General features: G+C 41.1%; 2 protein-coding genes across 4 annotated transcripts in view; one reads left to right on the top strand and one right to left on the bottom strand.

Moving 5' to 3' along the window:
• Nucleotides 1-22,387, bottom strand: part of lrba (LPS-responsive vesicle trafficking, beach and anchor containing) — a 182,849-nt gene that overhangs the window by 69,032 nt on the left and 91,430 nt on the right. For all 3 annotated transcript variants that reach the window (XM_068727827.1, XM_068727829.1, XM_068727828.1), the window contains exons 37-39: nucleotides 11,653-11,777; nucleotides 6,932-7,075; nucleotides 4,834-4,970 (exon numbers count right to left, since the gene is read on the bottom strand). In XM_068727827.1, the coding sequence (XP_068583928.1) occupies nucleotides 4,834-4,970; nucleotides 6,932-7,075; nucleotides 11,653-11,777 (406 nt within the window). The remainder of the gene's footprint in view (nucleotides 1-4,833; nucleotides 4,971-6,931; nucleotides 7,076-11,652; nucleotides 11,778-22,387) is intronic.
• Nucleotides 1,846-3,706, top strand: mab21l2 (mab-21-like 2). The gene has a single exon (XM_068727049.1). It carries the CDS (start codon nucleotides 2,254-2,256, stop codon nucleotides 3,331-3,333), a length of 1,080 nt encoding a protein of 359 aa, XP_068583150.1. The 5' UTR covers nucleotides 1,846-2,253; the 3' UTR covers nucleotides 3,334-3,706.

Below are 22,387 nucleotides of genomic sequence, written 5' to 3'. Positions count from 1 at the left end.
GGATCCAGAGAGACGATATTAAGAAATGTTTCCATAATGTAGCTATATGTAGGTATATAGTTGACCATATTGTCTGTGATCAAGACTTCAAGGAAGCCATTTAACACATTACAGACTGAGGTGTCTGTTCATTACTGTAGGTCCGATTTATTTTCTGAAATTATAAGATTGGACTGTAGCCTATAGAAAACTTTGAGTCAAATGTCACTGTGATAGTGAGGAAGTGACACGTTTTGCTGCTCAAAAAAAGATAATCACTTGAATTCAAAGCACGCATTCAACATCAGTCTTGAAAGAATAGAGACTTAAAAGTAGCGGGGAAAACTCCATTTAACTCCATATAATTTTACGCAAGACGATTATAATGACCGCGACCTCGTTAACTGGGATAGCGGACATGTGTTAAAGGACTGCAAAGGTAACTGGCTGCAACAATACTTCGCCTAAACATTTCATAAGACTTTCCCTCTGGATTCTTTTTATATTCCCAGCCTGCTAAATATGCCTCGCACCGCAGCCGCTTGTCTGCGGGAGAATGTAATGACTTCTTTAGTCCTCCAACATGAAGTCTGGGTGACAAGGGGACTTCAATTACACCGTTGGAGAGACCCGTGGTTAAATTATTCAGCATGGACAACGTTCAGGGCGATAAACCCACGGGCAAATTATCGCGCGCGCGCGCTCGCGTGTGTGTGTGTGTGTGGGAGGGGGGGGGGGGGGGGGGGGGGGGGGGGGGGGGGGGGGGGGAATCGTGGACACGCGTCTTGTTTTCAGTTATTTGGCTCAATCCAAAATATCGACTGTGTAAATAACACTAAATATTCCATTTGAAATCAATTGATTAGTTAAAGGTGGATCTGGTGGGTATCACTACCGTTCATTTATCTGATCCTTCCAGTTAGTTTCGGTCACTCTATATTCAAGCGTATATCTGAGCCTAAGCTGCAGGTGCACGCAACACAATTACTATTTTAAACTTGCATTAAAAAAAGAAAGCGGCTAAACAATATTCAACAGCACGAAATATTTAGTTTATAAAAAAATTTACAATTTTACAAGAATGTGATAAAAAACACAATCACTAAAAAAATGAAAGGGATTTAGAACTGATCTTAAATAAAGAGAGTAAGTAAAAAAAACAATGGCATGAATTAGTTGCATTAGTTTGATTTTTAAAGTTGTAATTACATTTACAAATAATGTGACCAACTGACCATGTCTCGTACATGTCGAATTAGAAAAAAGGGGAAATCACACGTTAAATAGATTGATAGATGGTATACATTACATTACAGTCATTTAGCAGACGCTTTTATCCAAAGCGACTTACAATTCAGTATACATTTTTCAGACTTCTTATGATACAAGTGACATACTGCGTAATGGATGACAATAAACGATACTTGCTGTCATTGAGAGAAAAAACGCTGCCGTTACAGACCCTTTCATATATGAGAAAAACCATGAAAAAAATCAATTAAAAACGGAGAGAAAAAGAGACTTATAATAGTGCAAAGTTAAAGGCTGTCACTCATACTTTGACTACACTCGTAATCCTCAGAACGCACCGGGTAAATTACGCACAGAGAGCAACACTGAAATATAAATGTTTTACTGCTGCAAGTCTTAAAGAGTATACACTTGAATCTGCCCGTATAAACCTATTGGGTTGTGAGTTCCTGTGTCGGATTAGGAGCAGTGGACACCAGCTCCGCGCGCCCCGATGCTGCCGAGGCTTGACTGGAGCTCCTCGTGCTCCGATTGGCTGCCCGCACTGACAGCTCCGCACATGATTGCAGGAGAGGAAGCCCGACCCCTTTCACTCTTGCTAAAGGAACCATTCATAAACTACACAAGTCCAGCTCACAGCTGAGTGTGGACGAAAAAGTGAGCGGGGACGCAGAGGAGAGAATAAACAGCAAGAGGAGATGATGGTCACTGTAGGCGATGTTAGCCTTTTAAGCGTCTGCAGCCCAGGACACGGATGGTGACCCGCAGCCTGAATACGACTCTACCTAGCGGTGCTGGAAGTGCTGTTGGGTTGGACTGATATTTAGCAGGGCTAATATCGTTGCATCCCTATCCGTTTCCTCCTCCTCACGCTGACGTCCATCCGCTGCTCAAAGCCAAACAACTTTTGATCACACACTTTTTCCTGCACGGGGAAGCGTCTGCCTCTGGCTGTACCGGTAAGCATTGGATCCGTCAACCTACTGCGACTCCCCGGTGTACAGCCCGGACCTCTGCCCGAACATGATCGCGACGCAGGCAAAGCTGGTTTACCAGCTCAACAAATATCACAACGAGAGATGCCAAGCGCGCAAAGCGGCCATTGCGAAGACCATCCGGGAGGTTTGTAAAGTGGTGTCGGATGTTCTGAAGGAGGTGGAGGTGCAGGAGCCCCGGTTCATCAGCTCCCTCAGCGAGATAGATGCGCGCTACGAGGGGATGGAGGTCATCTCCCCCAATGAGTTTGAGGTGGTGCTTTACCTCAACCAAATGGGGGTGTTCAACTTCGTGGATGACGGCTCCTTGCCCGGCTGCGCGGTGCTGAAGCTGAGCGATGGCCGTAAAAGGAGCATGTCGCTGTGGGTCGAGTTCATCACCGCCTCGGGCTACCTATCGGCCAGAAAGATCCGCTCCAGGTTCCAGACTCTGGTGGCACAGGCCGTGGACAAATGCAGCTACCGCGACGTGGTAAAGATGGTGGCGGACACCAGCGAGGTCAGACTAAGGATCAGGGAGAGGTACGTGGTGCAGATCACGCCCGCGTTCAAGTGCACTGGGATTTGGCCTCGGAGCGCGGCTCAGTGGCCCATGCCCCACATCCCCTGGCCCGGTCCTAACCGGGTAGCGGAAGTCAAAGCCGAGGGGTTCAACCTCCTCTCTAAAGAGTGCTACTCGTTAACGGGGAAGCAGAGCTCCGCGGAGAGCGACGCCTGGGTGCTGCAGTTCAGCGAGGCCGAGAACAGGCTGCTAATGGCCGGCTGCAGGAAGAAGTGCCTGTCCGTGCTGAAGACTTTGAGGGACCGTCACCTGGAGCTCCCGGGACAGCCGCTCCAAAACTACCACATGAAGACCCTGCTGCTGTACGAGTGCGAGAAACACCCGAGAGAGACCGACTGGGACGAGTCTTGCCTCGGAGACCGACTGAATGGCATCCTGCTGCAGCTCATATCCTGTCTGCAGTGCCGCAGATGTCCCCACTACTTCTTGCCAAACTTGGACTTGTTTCAGGGAAAGCCTCACTCGGCCCTGGAGGCTGCTGCTAAGCAGACGTGGAGACTAGCGAGGGAAATCCTCACCAACGCAAAAAGTTTGGACAAACTATAAAGTGATTGTCGAGACAGAGCCGAAGAGACATTTTTGGGATAAAAAAAAAATACTTCAGAGAAGGACAAATACGATTCTGCAACTGATTCTCCAAGCAATGTGAACAAAAAGTGAAAAAAATCAGTAACAAAAATAATGCAGCGAGCAAACCACAAAACCCTTTTTAAATGGAGCAATTGGGCCACTGCCAGAGAGAAAGCGAAGGTACATTTTCAGATAAATGTAATGACTTTTAGTTGTCTTCTTTAAATGTTTTCACAAAGTGAAGAAACTTTTATTTAAATATATGCACAAAATCGTTAAGTGAAAGAAAAATGTAGCGTGCCAAGTTCAATTTTTTTCATTATGTGACTTTAAAAGAAATGTTAATAAAATGTTGCAAATTAAATTACAACTTGGCCTCGTGTCTTGGCGTGTTTTGACAGCTGATGTGACAGGCACATCTGTTGCATTTTATTTTTTGCTATTGTCTGATGAAGAGAATCATTAAATGATTCATTTTGACGAGAGACAGCTGACCTGGGATCAACACTGGGAAAAGAAAAATGGAAGCGTTTGCTACATTTAAAGAAGGAATGTGCACAGCCGACTTCAGGCCATACGTTATTTTTTTACAGTGACAGGCTCTAAAGGATTTTCCAATGAATGTAAATCAACGGACTCGTGTTAATATATAGGCCTGGGAGCATCTCTCTGCTTTAACAGCAACACGCGCACAGGGCCTACAGACAAACTGAAGCCTTAATCTGATTAATGCAGTGGGATTTAGATAACGCAGTGTTATCGTGTATGGAACCTTTATTGTAGAGTTTTTGTTTTGTAGAGTACAAAAACCACATTCAAATAAATGCGCATGTAATTAAAATCAACATATTTAATTACCAAACTATCCATGTTTAAAAACAAATCAGATAATGTCATGCAGTGCTCAACTGAACAAACAACCACCTGTGGGTCAGCAGTCTCCCGCAGCTAACATGAAGAATTATCGATATTAGTCCAAATTTTACTATATTTATTTTTCATCGGAGCCCTATTTACGTGCAATTTTTTTTTAAATCTGTTTACTATAAAAAAAAATCCTGATTACTAATGGGAGGCCTGATCCATGTGCCGTTATGTTTTACCCATAGATAACGTTTATTTATAACAAACAAATTGATTTATTATTCCCACCTAACAATATAAATGTTATTGTGTTAAATTTAGTTTAGAAAATATCCATGAAAAAAAACAGATAATTCAAAGAAAAGAAAGTATGCAGTAAACGACATTTCCCTCCCATTTCATTTAAAATGGTCATTGTAACTTCAAACAGACTGACAAGACATTAATCTCGCCTTTGACACAACATTATCAGGTGTTCAACACACTCATATAACACGTGGTTGTGAAACATATACGTGTTCGTCAGCCTGCGCAGTATATAAAGGAAGTTCGAGCATGGCTTCAAAACGTTTGACAATTCGAGCCGTGATCAATGGAGCTCGAGTCTCTTACCTTTGGATCGATGGCCTTGAAGCCCGCCTCGTCTTCGTCCACCTCGAAGTAGAGCTCGGAGGCGGTGACGGACAGAGTGCCTTTCACCACCACGGCCGGAGCCACCAGCTGAGCGCTGGTGCTCAAGTTTACTGGGCCTGGAGGACAGACACATGTCGGTCAGAGAGACGAGCGCACCGTGCTCCTCTCCAAGTGTGTGCGGGGGCGGGGGGGCGGGGGGAGATACGCTGCTTTTACGCAGCAAAGGTAAACATATAAAACTCAACAAGGGATTACACTGAGCGGTTTGTTTGCCTGTTAGAAACACAGTGGGGGCCTTCAATCGTGCACGTGGTTAGTTAATAAGGAGCTTAAGATAAACACGCTAAAGATAACGATCCTCTGTGTCTATTTTGAAAGTTTAGAGTGATTCTTACAGAAATAATGTTTACATGCAACTATTTGCATTAGAGTTGCGGTGTATGTATTCAAATTGCTATACGGAAACACCGTCTGTAGTTTTTCTCCTGGAATGGATAATCTACAATTAATAAATTAATTCAAAATGAACTACGAAAAATAGCCGCCCACTGTATGATACACAGCTATCCCAATACATTATTACAGACCTATGTCTTAAAAGTCGCACTAAAATAAAAGATACACAGTGTGCAACTTTGCGACATAATTGTCAGAAATCGACTGTCAGTCAGGACGCATTGATTGCGAGCGGTTGAAAGAAGCTCTGTTTAATCTCTCATCAATCTTAATTTATGCCAGGATATGACAATGAGCGCCCGGCTCTGGGGAGCTGTGGCTGTTAGCTCTACTCGGCTCTGCACATATGAGCCATTGTATTTGCAGATGTGCGCTGCGGAGAAACGAGGCTCGGAGCCCGGCTTGATTTCCCTGAGCGCCCGCGCACTCGTGCAAACGGATGGAATAAACATACACACACACATATACATATACATATACATATATATACATATACATATATATATATACATATATATACATATACATATATATATATATACATATATATACATATACATATATATATATATATATATATATATATACACATATACATATATATATATATATATATATATATATATATATATATATATATATATATATATATATTAGTTATTCATCCCTCTGCCGCTCGTGAACCCCGTGAGTACTGACATGTTATCCGTGGGTTGAAATAACATTTTGTTTTAGTTCCATTCAAGTCAAAGACATTCAATTACACCTGAAGCAGACAGCTGCTTAAGACGAGAAGCTGAAGCTCTCCCGACTCCATTCTCACAGTACACATCACTTTATTAGACAGCATTCAACGTGTAATCCTATTGTCCTCCAGTTGCGTTATTTTAATAGCACTCTGAACCCCATTAATGCAGCTTAGTCTGGTGAGCGCTGTCACTGCACATACAAAAAAATAATAATGCGGATTACACTGCAATCCGATTAGCGGACTAAATTATATTTAATTAGGAATCTTTAAATATCAGATGGATCAAAAGCAACAAAGGACTGGCAACATCGTGAGCTGGATAAAGCAGAATATAAGGTCGTGTTGACGTCATTTCATCAGGCTATCAGGCTCTTGAGGGGAGGATTTATTTAGGCTATGCTGCAGATAATGTCCCATTCCAGGCGAAGCAGTAACCTGGGATAAACTCATCTACTGCTGGATAGAAAAGCATGTTTAGAGAGTTGCTGCTGTATGTTTGAGAAGCAGACCTCCAGTGGCACACAGAAAACAATACTGTGTTTTCACAAGTACTCTGGTGGTGCTAATGAAAGAGTTGGGTATGGCTTTCATTCAAGGTTGGTTTTTTTACTTGTACGGAAGGCTTCTTAGCTAAACAACACACTGTGATATTAAAGCAAAACAGCAACATCATATGGGGAAAATATGAAATCCTATGAGAGATGTGGTGCACACAAAGTGCTCTCAGTATTCTCATCAGTGGAACTGCATATGGAGGATTTTAAGCTCCATGAAAATGACAACGAGCATGTTTCTTTATTTAGTTTGAGCTGCAGGACAAACAGCGCAGCAGGAGGGGTGAGAGGTGAGGAGAGTGAGCCATTTCTTTACCTGTTAAGTTCTCCAGGTCCTTCTCCTCTAGGGAGGACAGAGTGTCATCGTCTCCGTCAAGCAACGTCTCACTCTCAGAGTTTTGATTTCCCAGAGCCTGGCTCCTGATGGACTGCTTGCCTTTGAGAACATCCTCCTCGGACGCTGGAGGGGGGAAAAGGAGGCATTTTATTTTTAGTGTTTTAAGTCGTATGCATACAATACAATACAAAAATAATTTTACCCCAATAAGCATTTTTAACTTGCAGTGCGATGTTTGATGGCTTTCAAAGTTTAAATGATGAAATGTTTGAGCAAATTTTATTTTGAACCGAAACCAAACACCCGATTCAGACAGCTTTTCTCTTTAAAAACAGCAAATCAAAGCAACCATTACTAACAATAAAATTATATTTAGATTGATTGATAAAAAGTGGTTGTGCTCTAATATGAGCCATCAGCTTCTACTGTCTTTAAACTACAGCCACTAGTGGTGGTGTGGTAAATAAAGAGAAGGCTGTCCATTCAAATCAGTGATAAGCGCAACAACCTCACATCAAATCAAAATGTGAATCTAATCTATTTTTTTAGAATTGCATTCATTTAGCACTCTTCATAAAACTATCGATTTGAGACTAAATATTAAAGTAATTTATGAATTTAGTAAAAGATATCTTTGTTGGCTTTCAAAGCCTTTTCAAACAGAACAGGGTCAGCTTTGTTGTAAGTACAGTAGGTGTACCCTCTGATTAAAGTATTCACTAAGCACTGCTGTTTAACCTACATTCAGCAGTGAGGAGCCATGCTGATTTTCAGACTTCTAGAGCTACGTGCAGCCAGACACACTGAAAACAACGAGCGACACGAGGCGGACTAAAGACTGACATGATGCAAACCCTAAATGCATCAAAACAAAACACCATTTAACGCAAAGATTATTCAAACATTCATTTTAAAACAAAACGGGGGTTCACACACCGCCCGTTTTGATCTCGACTCAACATAACTTGAGGTTCCCAATGGATTATTTAAGGAAAATGTTAATCTGCAAACATTTACAGAGCCCTGCATTCCCCAGTGGTGCATGGTGAGGATCCACAGACACAAGTCCACGGCACAAAGACGAGCTGGCACGTCCTCCCTCTTTGTAAACATAGCTGGCGATACAGCCGGAGCTTTCTCTGCTTCTGTGTACGTTTTCTAATCCAGCATTCTGGTAAAAGCAACACAGTTTTAATCCAGTTAGACGCTGAACACACATTTAGTGGATTTTTTTTTTTTTCTTCATTATCACCTGAGATCAATTGCACTTCCTAAAAATGCACAGCCGCGTCATGTGGCAACATACTTTGAAACTGTTAGAGGAGCAAGGATAAAAAATCTCTTGTCATGGAAAATATGCAGCTCACTGATATTTAGAATGGTCTTCCTGTAATTAAGCCTCCCTGGAGGATTCTTTAGTTAGCAGCACTGAAATTACTACCAGCTCCTCTAATACGTACCACATGCCATTGTATTCACACCAAGCAAGTGGACAGGGGACTTATCACGAGCTTAAAATACAGAGATGTATCTGAACTTCTAGGAGTTTCACCGTCAACATGCTCAGCAAGTACTGTGTTACTAACATACAGTATTGAGCCTTACACACACACACACACACAGTCTGATGCAGCTCAACCTGGAGACTGGGCTGATCCATGCTCCTTCTATTACCCTCAAGCACAAGTTATTAATAGTTCCTCAGAATAATAGACACTGAAGTAAGTGCAACAAAAATACTGACCAGTCAGCTGGAGTGTAGCAAGGAAAGCTATTTTGTTCAGAGTCATGTCACACATAAAAGAAACGTGCAGATAAGTGACAGGCTACGAGCTAACTTCTCACTCTCTGTTCCGAAAGTGGATGGTGTTTATTTTTTTCTTCTTTTAATTTGACAAGTCCGAGGTTTTGGTGGGGTTGTAAGTGCACGTGTGTGTGTGTGTGTGTGTGTGTGGGGAATCATGCTGGTTAACTTCAGTGCAAGCTTTTACCAGTTGGATTTAAAATCTAAATATTCAAGTGTATAATATGGAATTAGCTAAAATTAAGCGCTATAAATACTACTACTAGCAATAAAAAAATAAATACAACGTTCAGATGCAAACGTACAACAATCATTAACCTTATTAAAATGTAATTTAAATAAAATTGTAATTTTAAAAGACTACAATGAAAAACAATTCTATGCACAGAGCAGACGTGCCACATTTACAAAAACAGTCCGGCAGGGCACTTCAACCTCATCACTCATCACACGGGGAGCAGAAAGGTGCATAAATCCCAACAGGTTACACTTTTCCAAGACCCCATTTCCCGACTGAGAGGTTCAACTACCTGCTTATACAACTCAAGGCATGCATGGTCACAGCAATTAAATTGTCAAAATTAACAAATTTGTTTTTAACGGGAGCGTAGCCAGGAGTGTGGTCATGAGGCGAGTATTGATTACCAGAACAGAGACATTAGTCTTCAGGTATTTACTCTGCCACCTCTGGTACACGGGCCCGGACCAGACCAAATCAATCCCCAGAAAAGATGGTTCTTTCCAGGCATAAATACATAACAGCCTACTCAAGCCCACTGGCAGCCACGCACTCTCCTGTGGAAATCATTTTGGCGCAGTATGAATGATAACGGTTGTCCCTACCCTTTACGCAGACATGCACATTTTCTCCATGTTCAAATGCAAAGACATATTCCCTTCTTTTTAAAAAAAGGAAAAACAACACTTTGTTGTGATAGATCACTCAGTAAAAAATGCTAAATATTTTCCATTGCTTCTAATTTTATGATCAAGCGTGAGATTTGAAAAGTGCAGCCACAAGTAGCAAGAAAATTAGGGTAAATTCAGGCTTGATCTTATACTAAATATTTTCTTAGGGGGAGAGACTGCATTTTCCCCTCTGCATCTGATGAATATAATTACAGCCAGATATGACCTTTGTGCTCCGTTTGAAAACTCAGCCCTGCATTCTCATCTTGAGCTGCACTTCCGTAACAAATGTCGGGTCGACTAAAACAAGACGAAAGGTTACATCAGAAAATGGATGCCGGCAGGCTTCAATGTCAAAGAGTTATTTTAATGATATATTCTCGTACTTCAGCCTGGGCAGTATACTCTCCCGAGGTAGCATAGCCTTGCCACAACTGGCTGCTGGCTATTTTTACACAAACTTGGCTTTGAAACCAAATGTTTTCAGGAATTTGTCTCCTCCCCCCCCCCCCCACAAGTGAAGAATATACACAGCACATAAATAGTTTAGAATAAAATTGAATACCAGACCAAATACCTGAATGACGGAATACCGTCAACAGTTTTTCATCAGCTAAAAGAAGTCAACGACAGAGCATAAGTAATGTGTCTGTTCTCTGTCATGAACTAGCTGAAGGGAAAACAAGGAGGAATTAAGATGGAGACAAAGTTAAATTCAGAGGTTTGCAGCAGAAGAGCAGCGACCAGCTGGCCTCGGTCTCCAGCTGCCTCCACACTGCAGCCATTACTGCAGACCAGAAGTCTGCCAGGATCCTGGGATCCCCGACACTTATTGCTTTTAGATCACATTCGTATCGACTCCTGTCACACCTGCCATTTGTCTTCGGGAATGATGTCACATTTAACGGGACTTTTGCAGGAGACGCATTGAGGACATTTTTGGTCCAGAAACGGCCGTTTACCGGAGAGAGTAATTGATTGAGCTGGTAAATGTAGGTCCGGCATGACGATGATCGCAAACCCTGGTGCGTGTGCGCTGGATTTCTTTTGTAGAAATGAGGGATTACGCGCACTCAAGAAGAGTAATGTGACTCCTGGTGTTAATGCAGAGACATGTGTCATTTAGATATTGTGGTCACAAGTGACTGCTGGGAATGTTAAGCTGCTCTCACACCATGTTTATTGAAAATCGGCACCTGTCTTTACAGGGAAGTGCACAGAAACAATGAAAAATGTATCGGCCTTATTTAAATACTAAAGTAAAAAGTAATCAATGCTGTTAATTTAAATGAGAACGCTGTACTTTGGGTAAAAGCAGAGTATTGGCAACGGTTTTTTTTTTCCATACCCCAATACATCTTAAGAGGGTCACAGTACAAACTCTCTTCAACGATGTTCGGTAGACTGCAATTTGTGTTTACTGGTGTAATATTTAAGCTGAAGGACCAATACAATTTATCACATTCAATCAATAATTTAATCATAATTATACACCTCAAAACACATTTTATTTAGAATATTCTATTAAGTTTACCTCTGATCTAACAAACTATTCTGTAAAGGAATGAATCAAAAAGCATGAATCCCAAAATGACCCCTCAGTCAAACAAGGGAACAAAATATAGGAGCGTGAATGCTACTTACCACTGATATAAGCCACTGTTATGCAGCGAAGAAAAAAAGAATAGACAAAATTTCACATTTCATTTGAGTCATAGCCACTTAGCTCAAAACTGAAATTCTGAGCAAAGCCTGCTACAGAAACACAGTTGATTGTTAGTCCAGCTTTGCCTAATGGGAGGCAGAGTATATATGAAATTACCTTTGAGAAATCTAAATGAGGGTGCTATTTTACGGTCTTGTTGTACAATAAATCTTTTATTGCAACGCGAAGACAAATTTGTATTACCTTGTACCTGGTGCTAGCACCAAGTGAGTGAGAAAGGGAGTGTAACCAACAGGAAGGGACTTGGTGGATGGGACTGACCGTGTTCGGCCGCGGCTTTGAGCGTAGCCTCTGAGTGAGTGGATCCGGAGGGGTTCCTGATGAAGCGGCGTCGCCGCCTTAAATCGTCCTCCCAGTAGTCCAGGCGCCAGAACTCCCTCGGCCGGCTGCAGCGAGACAGAGGTAGCACATGTGTTAGCAATTACCAGCCAGCATGGTATAGCAGCCCAGCATTAGCGCTTGGTCCGAGCAAGCGTACATAAAGACAGCATTGTGTTTGCTGTTTTTTTTTTTTTAAACCCTCAGAATAACTCTTTAAAAATATTCCCTTAGACACAAGCTTGCAGCCCAAATCATTGTACTCGACAATGACGGTATCTCCATCTAAAGAGACTAAGGTGCTCCCTTTTTCATTTATTTTTCCTCCTCTCTCTTTGAGACGGTGAACTGAGTCCAAAGTGCATCACAGTGGAAGGAGCAAATGCCAGCGTGATCATTTTCCACACACTTCTAGGGCACATGCCTCCATTCTAGGCTCATTTCAAGCCCAGCAGGATACCTCCTGTCAGGACTCATGGCTAGCAGGATAAGGAGAAGGCCATTACAAACACAGAGGAGTGGGGGTGGATAGCATTACCAATATTAATCAATGTCTACAGCACCCATTTTTCTTTCCAATTTACATCTCCCTTTACCAGGCCCGGTCAGTAAATCATTCCGCTCTCAAGGCAAAGAAAGTGTTAACTTTTAATGAGGAGTCATTGGCACATAGCATTGCATGTGTACACTGTGTACCTGTCTATAATGAAATATCTCTTCTATTTTTGAAAGTGGTTTAATTAAAACATAATCTAAAATATTCATTACCCATGGCTTGGAGGCACCACAAAGCGTAATAAAATCATTTTTCTCATTACATGTTTCTTTTTCAGTTTAAAGGGTTTTTAATTTGAAGAACTTTTTGGCGCAAAACAAAGATGTGGCATTAGGCAGCACAAAAATCCACTCTTTTTAACTGTGAAAACAGCTCATGCGTTAATGATTAACAACTCAGTTGGGAGGGGAAAAACAACATGCACTTGGGTCTTTAGTGAGACTAAATCCCGACTGTCTGACTCAAGTCAAATAGTCGTTTTACTTGCACTAAATGTTCTCATGAGGAAAACAGTTTTAGGAAATAAGAAAACCCTAGTCTAGGCTTGTCCTGGAGTTGATTTTGTTGGTATTTGTTCATCGCAGATATTCCTAAAATCCACCTCAACAATTTGCCACGATTTCGTAAAATACTGTAAATCTTTTCAATTCCGCTGGGCTGTGCGAAAAATTAAAAAAACAATTCCAGCAGGATCTACGCTGTCATGAATCATACAGTAAATTAAGATACGTGATACCTACAAACCTAAATGGTTTTATATTCCATAGACTAACCTTTTTGAAAAGATTAAAAGCACAAAAAAAGATTTTTCGTGGCAAAACTGATGTTACAAGAAGACATAAACAGATTTAATTGATTCAAAACATTTCTAAACTAATAAAAACAAAACCATGACCAGGTTATTCATAACTGGCTGCAGTGTATCCTGTGAAGGTGTAAAAGAAACAGTTTATGGTTTCAGTGGCATAAACTATGACGGGAGAACCCCTCCATACTTTATGTGATCTACTCTTGAACGCTGCTCTGGCCGGGGGCTCCTCACAAATCTTCAGTTCAACACCAATGATCACACGGGGGCCTCTAAAAGGGAAAGGGGCTTCACGCAAGAAAATAAATACAATTTCCAAGCGGGTACTTTAAAACCCGGCATGCCCTGGCTAATGAAAACCATTGATTATTTGATTTATCTGGACAGAAGGAAAACAATCTGTCTCAAAATGCTTGATGACGAGCGGAGGCTTGCTGCTGCTCATATCTTGAGTCTGTATGTAAATTCAGTGCATAGAAGACAACCATTGAGACCCCGATATGGGAAGATGTTTGGGAAATTTTCAAAACAGCATAAAAGGAAATGTAGATTTTGTATATTCAGAGCAGTGAATCAAGAGCGTGTGTGTGTATGTGTGTGTGCCAGATTTCTCACCAGTGACAAAGACCCCGCTCCGTGTTTGTGTGTGATAGTCTCTGAACGCAAATGGCCACTTCATCATCCTGCCTGCAACGGTATTCATCTATGAAAATAATTATCAAGGTTGTGCATGGCGCACAGCTCCGAATCAGGACGCACTCGTCTCTCATCTCATGGAAGGGGGGGGGGGGGGGGTCTGTCTGATTCACACAATGCACATTAATCCATCAGGAGGGGAACCATTGGCTGGAGTAATTAGTCAAAGCATTAGAGGGGGGGGGGGACCCACCTCTGCCAGTCATATTCATCCAGCGCGCCATGAACAGGCGACAATGGGAGTCCTAATGATGGGGTGCTGGAAGAGGTGGACGCGCGATGAAAGATACCTCGTCATCAATCCCCAATGAGAGCGCCGCCGTAACAAGAATGGAGATGTACGGCGCTATGCAACCCCCATGCCGCACACTGAGTGTGTTTCCACAAACACGATAAATTATTCAGAGCTCATCCATCCTCCTAGGGCATCCTTGGCAGAATTTACTGAAGCACCATTCTTCAAAATAACAACAATTAAAATAACAAAAGGGCCAGCGTTGTGCTGTGGCTCACGCCGACCACTTGTGTAATTAGTAATTAGTTTGGTCATAAAAGGTGTCTGGAAGGCCGGCTCGCTAAGCCTGAAGTGACTGTTGTCTGATGATGAGAGTAGAGGAGAGGAAATCTTGTCAGACGGAGAGCGTGCTCTTTTTAAATCTGGGCAAAACTTTGATATACAACAGTGCAAGCCTCGCATGTGCAAGCTCTGAGTTTGTGTGTACTAAAGAGAATTTGTTGGGCCTTTCTAATGTAGACCACATTGGCTACTGATGAAACAGAGTCCGGAAGAGTTTTATGTGAAGTAGTAAATAGTGATTACCGTCTCTTTTTTTTCCCTCTCTCTTGCTTTTTTTTTTTTTAACCATCTTTTGGATGCTCTTCAGGGCTCTGGAGTTGTAAATTTGAGAAAGTTTACCAACACAGAGGACTAATGGGGAAGTTCAAGTTTCTCCTTTTATATGGCCCTGATGTTTCTTTCCCCTAATCAGGTGACAAAACAGTAATGCCTTCAATTTAATAAACTCAACAAAAACCACCATCACGCTGCAAGGAGATACTTTGCTGGTTCAGGATTAATAAAAGGCTTATTTGGAAAGATGAGCGTTTAGGAAAGTGGAGGGACAAGTGAACTACATTAACGATGTAAACCATCGTCCAACACATGGGAGCCGTCTACCCAAATAACTAGCAAGATGCACGTTCATTTGCAATAATGTATAAATCCCAGTATGATTTGTCAGTTGATTACTGAAATCCCTTCAATATATATGGTCTATAATGCCAATAGTTACTATCACAACCAAATAAGAAAATGCACTAGAAATACATACCCTTCTTAATCTTATACATGAGTGTATATTTGTTTCTATTCTTTGATGACTATGACAGTATCCTGCTGCAGCCACTTCCTTTCCCTTGGGGGGGGATTAAGCTCTAATCTTGTCCTAAATATAATACTAATCTGGCATTAAGAAACACTAAAATAAACAATCCCAATCCACTTTCAAGTCCCCTCTATTAATCATCATATGTTATTGGGATTATCAAACGGCCAGTTTAAAGATGCTAATAGATTCTCTCTGCAGCTCCTGAAAGTTTCATAGCACTGCTATTTATAACGGCACGGTTGTTCATTTGCTGACGAGGACAAATGACTGCCATCCATCAAGATTCAATCAGACAGGGTTGGTTAAGAGGCAGATGCATCGTTTATTTTTGTGTTGTTGGTGCTTTTTTTTTTTTTTTGGGGGGGGGGGGGGGGGGGGGGGGGGTGTAAAATTCCAGTTTTAAAAGTTTCTTTTGTTTTTAAACAGACACAAGAAACTGATATTAGACAAAGAAAAGCATCAGATATCCTTCTTAGCCATTTTATATCATTTCATTTGAATTCAGCTTTTTAAGAACCGTAGGGTGAATACGGAGAGGTAGCGAGAATATTACTCCATCTGCATGGGTTTCCTTTTCAAGCATTTGATGTTATGTAAATGATAGAATGACCGTTATCATAGCAAGCAGGACAAGCAGAGTGAATGTGCTTTCATATATCACCACAAGCGACTGCACTTCAGCACAAACAGTCATTCATAACCTTTCTGCTAAATTAATTTGGGTACAGTCAATGAGAGCCGCATATGCAGAGGACATTTCTCCCCTTCCTTATTTTATATTAATGCCAGTTCCTATTGGCAGCGCTCAAATTGCTCAAACATTGCTGCTATCCCCAAGATCATTTTGCTTTGATTTGCATAAACCATGTGTTTAGAAGAAACGGGAGAGCAGCGATAGATTGAGGATTTGTCATGTTGAGGACTGGTTGCTTGAGCACTGGCTCTTTGTCAAGCGGTGGCAGCGATCACATAGATGGTATCTCCAGACTCAAATTAAAATGAAACAGGACCAAATACCTTCCCACTGAAATTGTTTGGCATGATTAAGTCTTGCCGAAGTGATTTTCCACATGTACATTAATGCTGTGCCTTCCCACTCCAATGAGGTTTACAGGGGACCTTCTACATGTGTGTATGTTAATTCACCTCAGCTAATGTTGTTTACAACATTCACCAGAGGTAATGTCAGGGTCACAGACCCGGCAACATTTCCATCTTATCCCCTTACATGATGGGGATAAGATGGGTCATTTTGCCCATCCTTATTATTAATCCCAGGATTAAATTATTTAATTTCTCTATTTTTAATATGAATTCAAACAACGTGATCCAACACTACAACAGATCGGGGATGAAGAGTTGTAAAACATAAAATAGTATGCACGTGATTAGAGAGAAAAAAAACCCAGAACAATCTAAATCTTATATGTGAGCTGAAGGAATTCAGCCACACTGAAACTAAATTCATGTATATTAACATCTTTTGCTTTCATATCACTCTTGTTAACTCCGCTTTCACTGAATTTGTTGCGAACACACAAGAGTGCACACACTCATTACCGAGACAACATAAGCACCTACCACTCCTCCCAATTAACTCCAATTTATCCAAGAGCTTTCAAAAAGCGATCTGGAGAAAAAAAAAAAAAAAAAAAAAAGAAAAAAAAAAAAAAAAAAAGAGGGACTGATATTGCATTTCTGCAACATCGCCGGCTTGCGAGGATCAAAGTACTCCCATGGGTGAGAGGCAAAAGGCTTCAGACTCCCCACAATGCAGTGCAGCCAAATGAAATAATGCAAATCGAGCCCTAATTACCACCAGCTTAGTGCGCAGCTTCCAATTAGCAGCAATTACACTCACAGTGTAAATTCAGCAACAAAAAGCCAGACAATTACACACTAATCATATCAGATTTCATGGGAGGTAAAAGAGAAAGCATTGTGTTTACTAAGGTAGTAAATATTAAACAAAGAGCAGAAAAAAAAGCCTTTTCCACTCAAAGGAAAAATGTTGCACATTTATAGTTAAATGTTCGAATAGCTTCCCGGTTTGCATTATTAGAATTATCTAAGCATCACTACATAATAAATAGTGTATACACACTCCCCATGCTACATCGCTGAAGTGGTACCATCTGTATTTTTGATATAGGGTCACATTTTTCCTGTGATTTTGACAACATGCATTTAGGGCCATTTATCACCACTACGGCGAGGTAATGAGGGCATCCACTGGACCAGAGTTGCATAATTCTGCCATTACTGGCCCATTGTAATAATCTTCTGACCTCTAGCTTTCAGAGCTGAACTTGAATGGTTTGACAAATCTGAACACAGACCAAACGTTTCCAACACACACCAAAAGAAACGCACAGAGGAGAAGCTCACGGTCAGCTGACATTGGGAGTCGAAGGAGGACTTCTTTTATTGTTGGGGCTTGAGTCCAACAATACACACTAGTCCATGTTTAACCTTTATCACCGTAAATGTCAAAACCAGTTAGGGATCTCACTTTCAAATTAACTAAAAAAAAATAAAATATAGTATAAAAAATATGTAAAGAATATACTTTTTAAAAAAAGCAATACATTCCAGCTTAGTTTAAGATTTTGAAACCACAGAAAATTGGTAAAAATTAAACTGATCTTTCTTGTTCTGTATATACTTTATAAAACAATCTCCATTGAACTCTCTCTGTTGTGAGCCCTGCTTCAGGACTACAAGGCTCGGCAATCTCATCTAGCGAGACTGTCTGCTATTCATGAGCGCCTCCTTCCCTCCCTCCATCATACGGCTGTGCCCATTATACAGCACTTACATCGCAGTCTCTCTGTGTGTGTGTGTGTGTGTGTGTGTGTGTGTGTGTGTGTGTCTCAAGTGCAGCAATTCCTTTGCAAGGTGATTGAGACGATCATATAAACAGAAGTCTGACTAACTATTATGGCGATGTAGTTATCTCTTCATTCGAGAAAATAATCTAACGCAGAGGGGAAAACAAAGCATCAGCGCTGAATTTTAAATAGTACATTTCTTTCACTGATTTATTATGTTGCTTGTATTGGGGGTTTTGTACAGTTTAATATTGTCTCGTGAACATCAGAATCAGAGTACCTCAGAGTCAGAATTTCAGCTTGATCAGACTGTTTAAAATGCTTATAATCGTTTTAGACTTTTGTAAAGCTAAATTCTTATTCTGTTGACTTTAACCTTCCATCCTTCCAAGTGTGTATCTATAAATTCTCCACAAAATCCCTCCAGAATGAATAAAATGGTCCTAGCATCCATCATCGATGTCAGTTCTTAACATCACAGATCTCACACATTGAACTCCTCTGGTCTGATCCTCTTGAGGTGTTGCTGAACTTGAACTCAGACACAGAGGTGGGGGGGTGTAACGTAAATCTGCAGCTGAAGATCTATGAGGAAATGATGATCCTCAGCACGTTGGAATTTTATGTGGCCTTTTTTTTTTCCCCGCTTTAGTTGCTCGAGAAAGAGCTGGATTCTAAAGATAAAGGCCAGTTTTTGGCAAATGGTGAAAGTAGCAAAATAAATGACCTGCTGGTACCATGGTGTAATTACAACGGCTGGAAGAATACCAATCTATCACGAGGACGGGGGAGGAGGGGGCTGACACGCTGCAAAGGGGTTAGTCAAAGGAGATAGCCTTTGACTAACTACTGGCCCCGGACAATCGATACTCTGCAGATATTGCATCCAGGGAGAAAGGAGAGAGAAAAAGCCCTAAAAACTTCCCAAATGGCTTTTCATTCAGATATTGATCAGCACCCTTTTATCATGACCTTGTTCCACCAAGGCCATATACTTTCTTAAGGGTATATGAAACTCATAAATCTGAGAGTTGCTACAGAGTCACACTGGGCCTGTGAGCAGCGAGGCAGGGAGGTAGGATGGTGTAATTGGTCTTTCAGGGATGGCGGCCCTCCTTCATACTTCATAACAAGGATTCCATTATCTTTCTGAGCTGCTAGGAAGACGACGGACAATAGGGACGGCGTTAAAACGAAGACGCGGGTCTAAAAGATGTAAAAAAAAAAATTAAAAAAAAGGGTAGTGTGAATTGGTTAAACTGAAAACCTCTCGACGCTTCTCACCTCCAGTTTCTGTGACGCACAATAGCAAGCTGTCACTGTCATAGTGCTACTAAGTAGTTTCCAGCAGTGACTCACCACCTAGTTACTAGTACCCCAGAGGGTACTTCTGTAGCAGCTAAGGCTAAGCTCATATGAATAAATAGAAATGATCTTGTAAAATTCACTTATTTGTGTGTTTAATAAGGAAAATAAACAAACAAATAGGATTACAAAATGGTGTGAGGCTGATCTTAAGTATATTTATTGTTACAATAACAAAAAATGTACCGGCTATGACGCAGCATCCGCCTCGAAGTCAAGAATAGCTAACAGTTAGATAAAAGGTACGAATGCTCAAATCTACTACTACAAGTGTAAACATGCAAACTACATCAAACCTTCCAAACAGGATCAGGACAAGCTCCACTGTTAAATCATTAATTGTTATAACAGATTTGGCGCTAGAATTACCGCCTCGAGGTTGTAAGCCTCCGCCAACCAGTCAAGTTGCAGTTTACATCCATGTCCGTTTAAAATACCATCACTTCATAATTTCATCCGATAAGAAATTTATGGGAAATTGTCATAATTAGCGTGTCGATTCTTAAATTATGGTCAAATGTTTTTTTTATGAAGTCACAGTGAACTCTGACCACCAGATTCTAATCAATTCATCATTGAGTCATGGTCCACATTTGTGCTAAATTTGAAGAAATTCCCTGCCGGCATTCCTGAGATACCGATACGAGACGGACCGACTGACAACCCAAAAACATAGTGGCTGCCCACGGCGGTGGCATAAAAAAACATTCACTCATTCCCACAACAATGATTAAAAGCACCAGTTCTAACTGAACCACTTGCCTTTTTCTCATCATTTCAAATGATCCACCGAGTGTAATTCTTGAAATCTGTGTCTGACCTGCAACACTTAACCACACGAACATGTGGACATCATCAGCCGTTAATATGTTCCACCATGACACGTTGTTACTATTCCTTACAGCCCCAGCCACTGTACTGTATATACAGTCGAGGTAAATGTTATCATTAAGGCTATATTCTATTCCATATCCATGAGCCAGACTGCACGGTAGGGCCTTCGTGGCACGTTATTTTATGTAACTGATGGAACGTCAAACTGGAAACAGTCTCCCCAGAGACCTAAGGAACATCCTTTTTGTCCCCTTCACAACTTTTCTGTCCCAGACACATGTCACTGTGCATGATTAATGAGGTGGAGGGTTTCGCGTCGAACCCTGTTTAAGGACTTCAGTGTTGGAGATCCCTGCACGATACGAAGAGTCTCGTTTACAAAAAGACAAACGTAACCGAGGGCGGCCTTGCGTCGCTTCGCGCAGTATGTTTATGCTATATGTTTATGACTGCATCGAGGCAGATGGATGAACACAACCCGAGCCACCAGCTAATTGGTTTTGAAGTAGCCGGGGCTCGGACTAAAGGAAACAACTGTCTCTGCCTCGGATGAGACGGGAGCTGGGGACCGCTACAGCTGCCACTGCTCAGGACATCAGGTCATGTTGGTGTTTAGATTGGAAGTATTTATAAGCAAACCAAAAGCTATTATCGGTTATAAATGATCCGTTGAGTACTGGACAAACTGTTTTCAATGTAAAGAAGGGCTCATGTCAGAGATTATCTCATTTATATGTGATTAAACAGCCAGCCAGACTTTCTTTTGGTGAACTATTTAAAGATAAAAATGCGTTTGAAACAAAAAGATTAGCTACAAAGATTAGAATAAACATAGCAAACAATGCTTGGAAACAAACCAATTACAAAATCTGGTGCATAAATCAGAATCAGGAAAGATCGGGGATCCAGCAACGGTGTTTATTCTTTTTCGCAAATACAACAACAGGCAATCTGATGGTCAGATAAGTCAGCAGCTGCAGAGTTTTCCATCCAGCAAACAAGACACGCTCTCAACCTTTTACATTCACATTTGTGCAATCACTCATCGCTATGGTTTACTGTATACTGCAGCTAGAGGAAAGGATGTGGAAAAAAATGTCTTGTCTTTGTCTCCATCTTAACTTTTGATGCTTCAGTAACAAATATCTCTCTCTCATCCTCCGTTCCATCCCTCCATCCCTCTCTCTCTCTGTCCGTCTTCCTGCCCCTCACGTGTCATGCATTTCCGAGAGTCAGTGTACTCTAAACAGTTATGTTCTTGTTTCCTATGGTTATAATCTCCACTGACGTGCTGGAGTCCCATTTCCTTTTTCAGCTCTGCGTGCACACTACCAGCGCAGCCATAATGTACAGTGTGTCCATAAAACATGCACGCAAGGCAGCGCAGACGCTGAGCAGACCTCGGCTTTAACACATGCATTACATTCAGTATTATGTATCATAATTATGATTTAAGTCTGGAATGAAAGCATACAAGTAGAGATGAATCGGGCTGCCGCAGATTCTAATGCAATCATTTATTTAAAAGAAAAAATGCTCTGTGAACATAAATGTCCTAACTGTAGTAAGCACAACTGCTGTATGTCCAGAGCATAATGAATTGATTCCGTGGGAGGGTCCAAGAGGAGGCTCAACGAGGGGGAGAAAACTAACGAGACCTAAAATGAAACTTTTTAATATTAGTAATTGATCAAATAAAAAAGTACATATTATTTTTAGTAGTTAGTTATTTTAATTTAGAAATTCCTGTGTTTGTCATTCGAAGTGCATTTAAGTTGGTGGAAGCTTCGTCACGTATTTCAGTGCAACAAGAAGAATTTAGGAAAGTCTGAACCAGATTTAACTTTTAGAGTTATTTGCTTATGTTGTAGTTATGTGAAGAGTAATGTACAAAATAACGGAAGAAAATATAGAATGTAGAATAACCATTAAGGGGTGTTAATACACAATAAACAGTATAAGTGGTGTTAACAGTATATCTATATATATAGTATGAGAATAGGCAGATAAATGCGAATTTGCAGATTGAGGAGACACTGAACCTTGTGTTTATTCACCCGCCGCCACTTTTACAAAAAAGAAAGTGTCAAACATCCGCTAGTATCAGGTTATTAAATGTGAGGATTTTGCTTTGATCACCAATAATGAATATCTTCGGGCATTGTACCGTTTGAAGATGTAGAGCTGGTCTGCAGGCAGA

The sequence above is a fragment of the Cebidichthys violaceus genome, unplaced genomic scaffold (assembly GCF_023349555.1).
Source record: "Cebidichthys violaceus isolate CVI_PGR_0920_01 unplaced genomic scaffold, fCebVio1.0.p SCAF_4, whole genome shotgun sequence".
Classification (NCBI taxonomy): domain Eukaryota; kingdom Metazoa; phylum Chordata; class Actinopteri; order Perciformes; family Stichaeidae; genus Cebidichthys; species Cebidichthys violaceus.
Note: the sequence above shows the minus strand (reverse complement) of the source record. Positions and strands in the feature narration are given on the sequence as shown.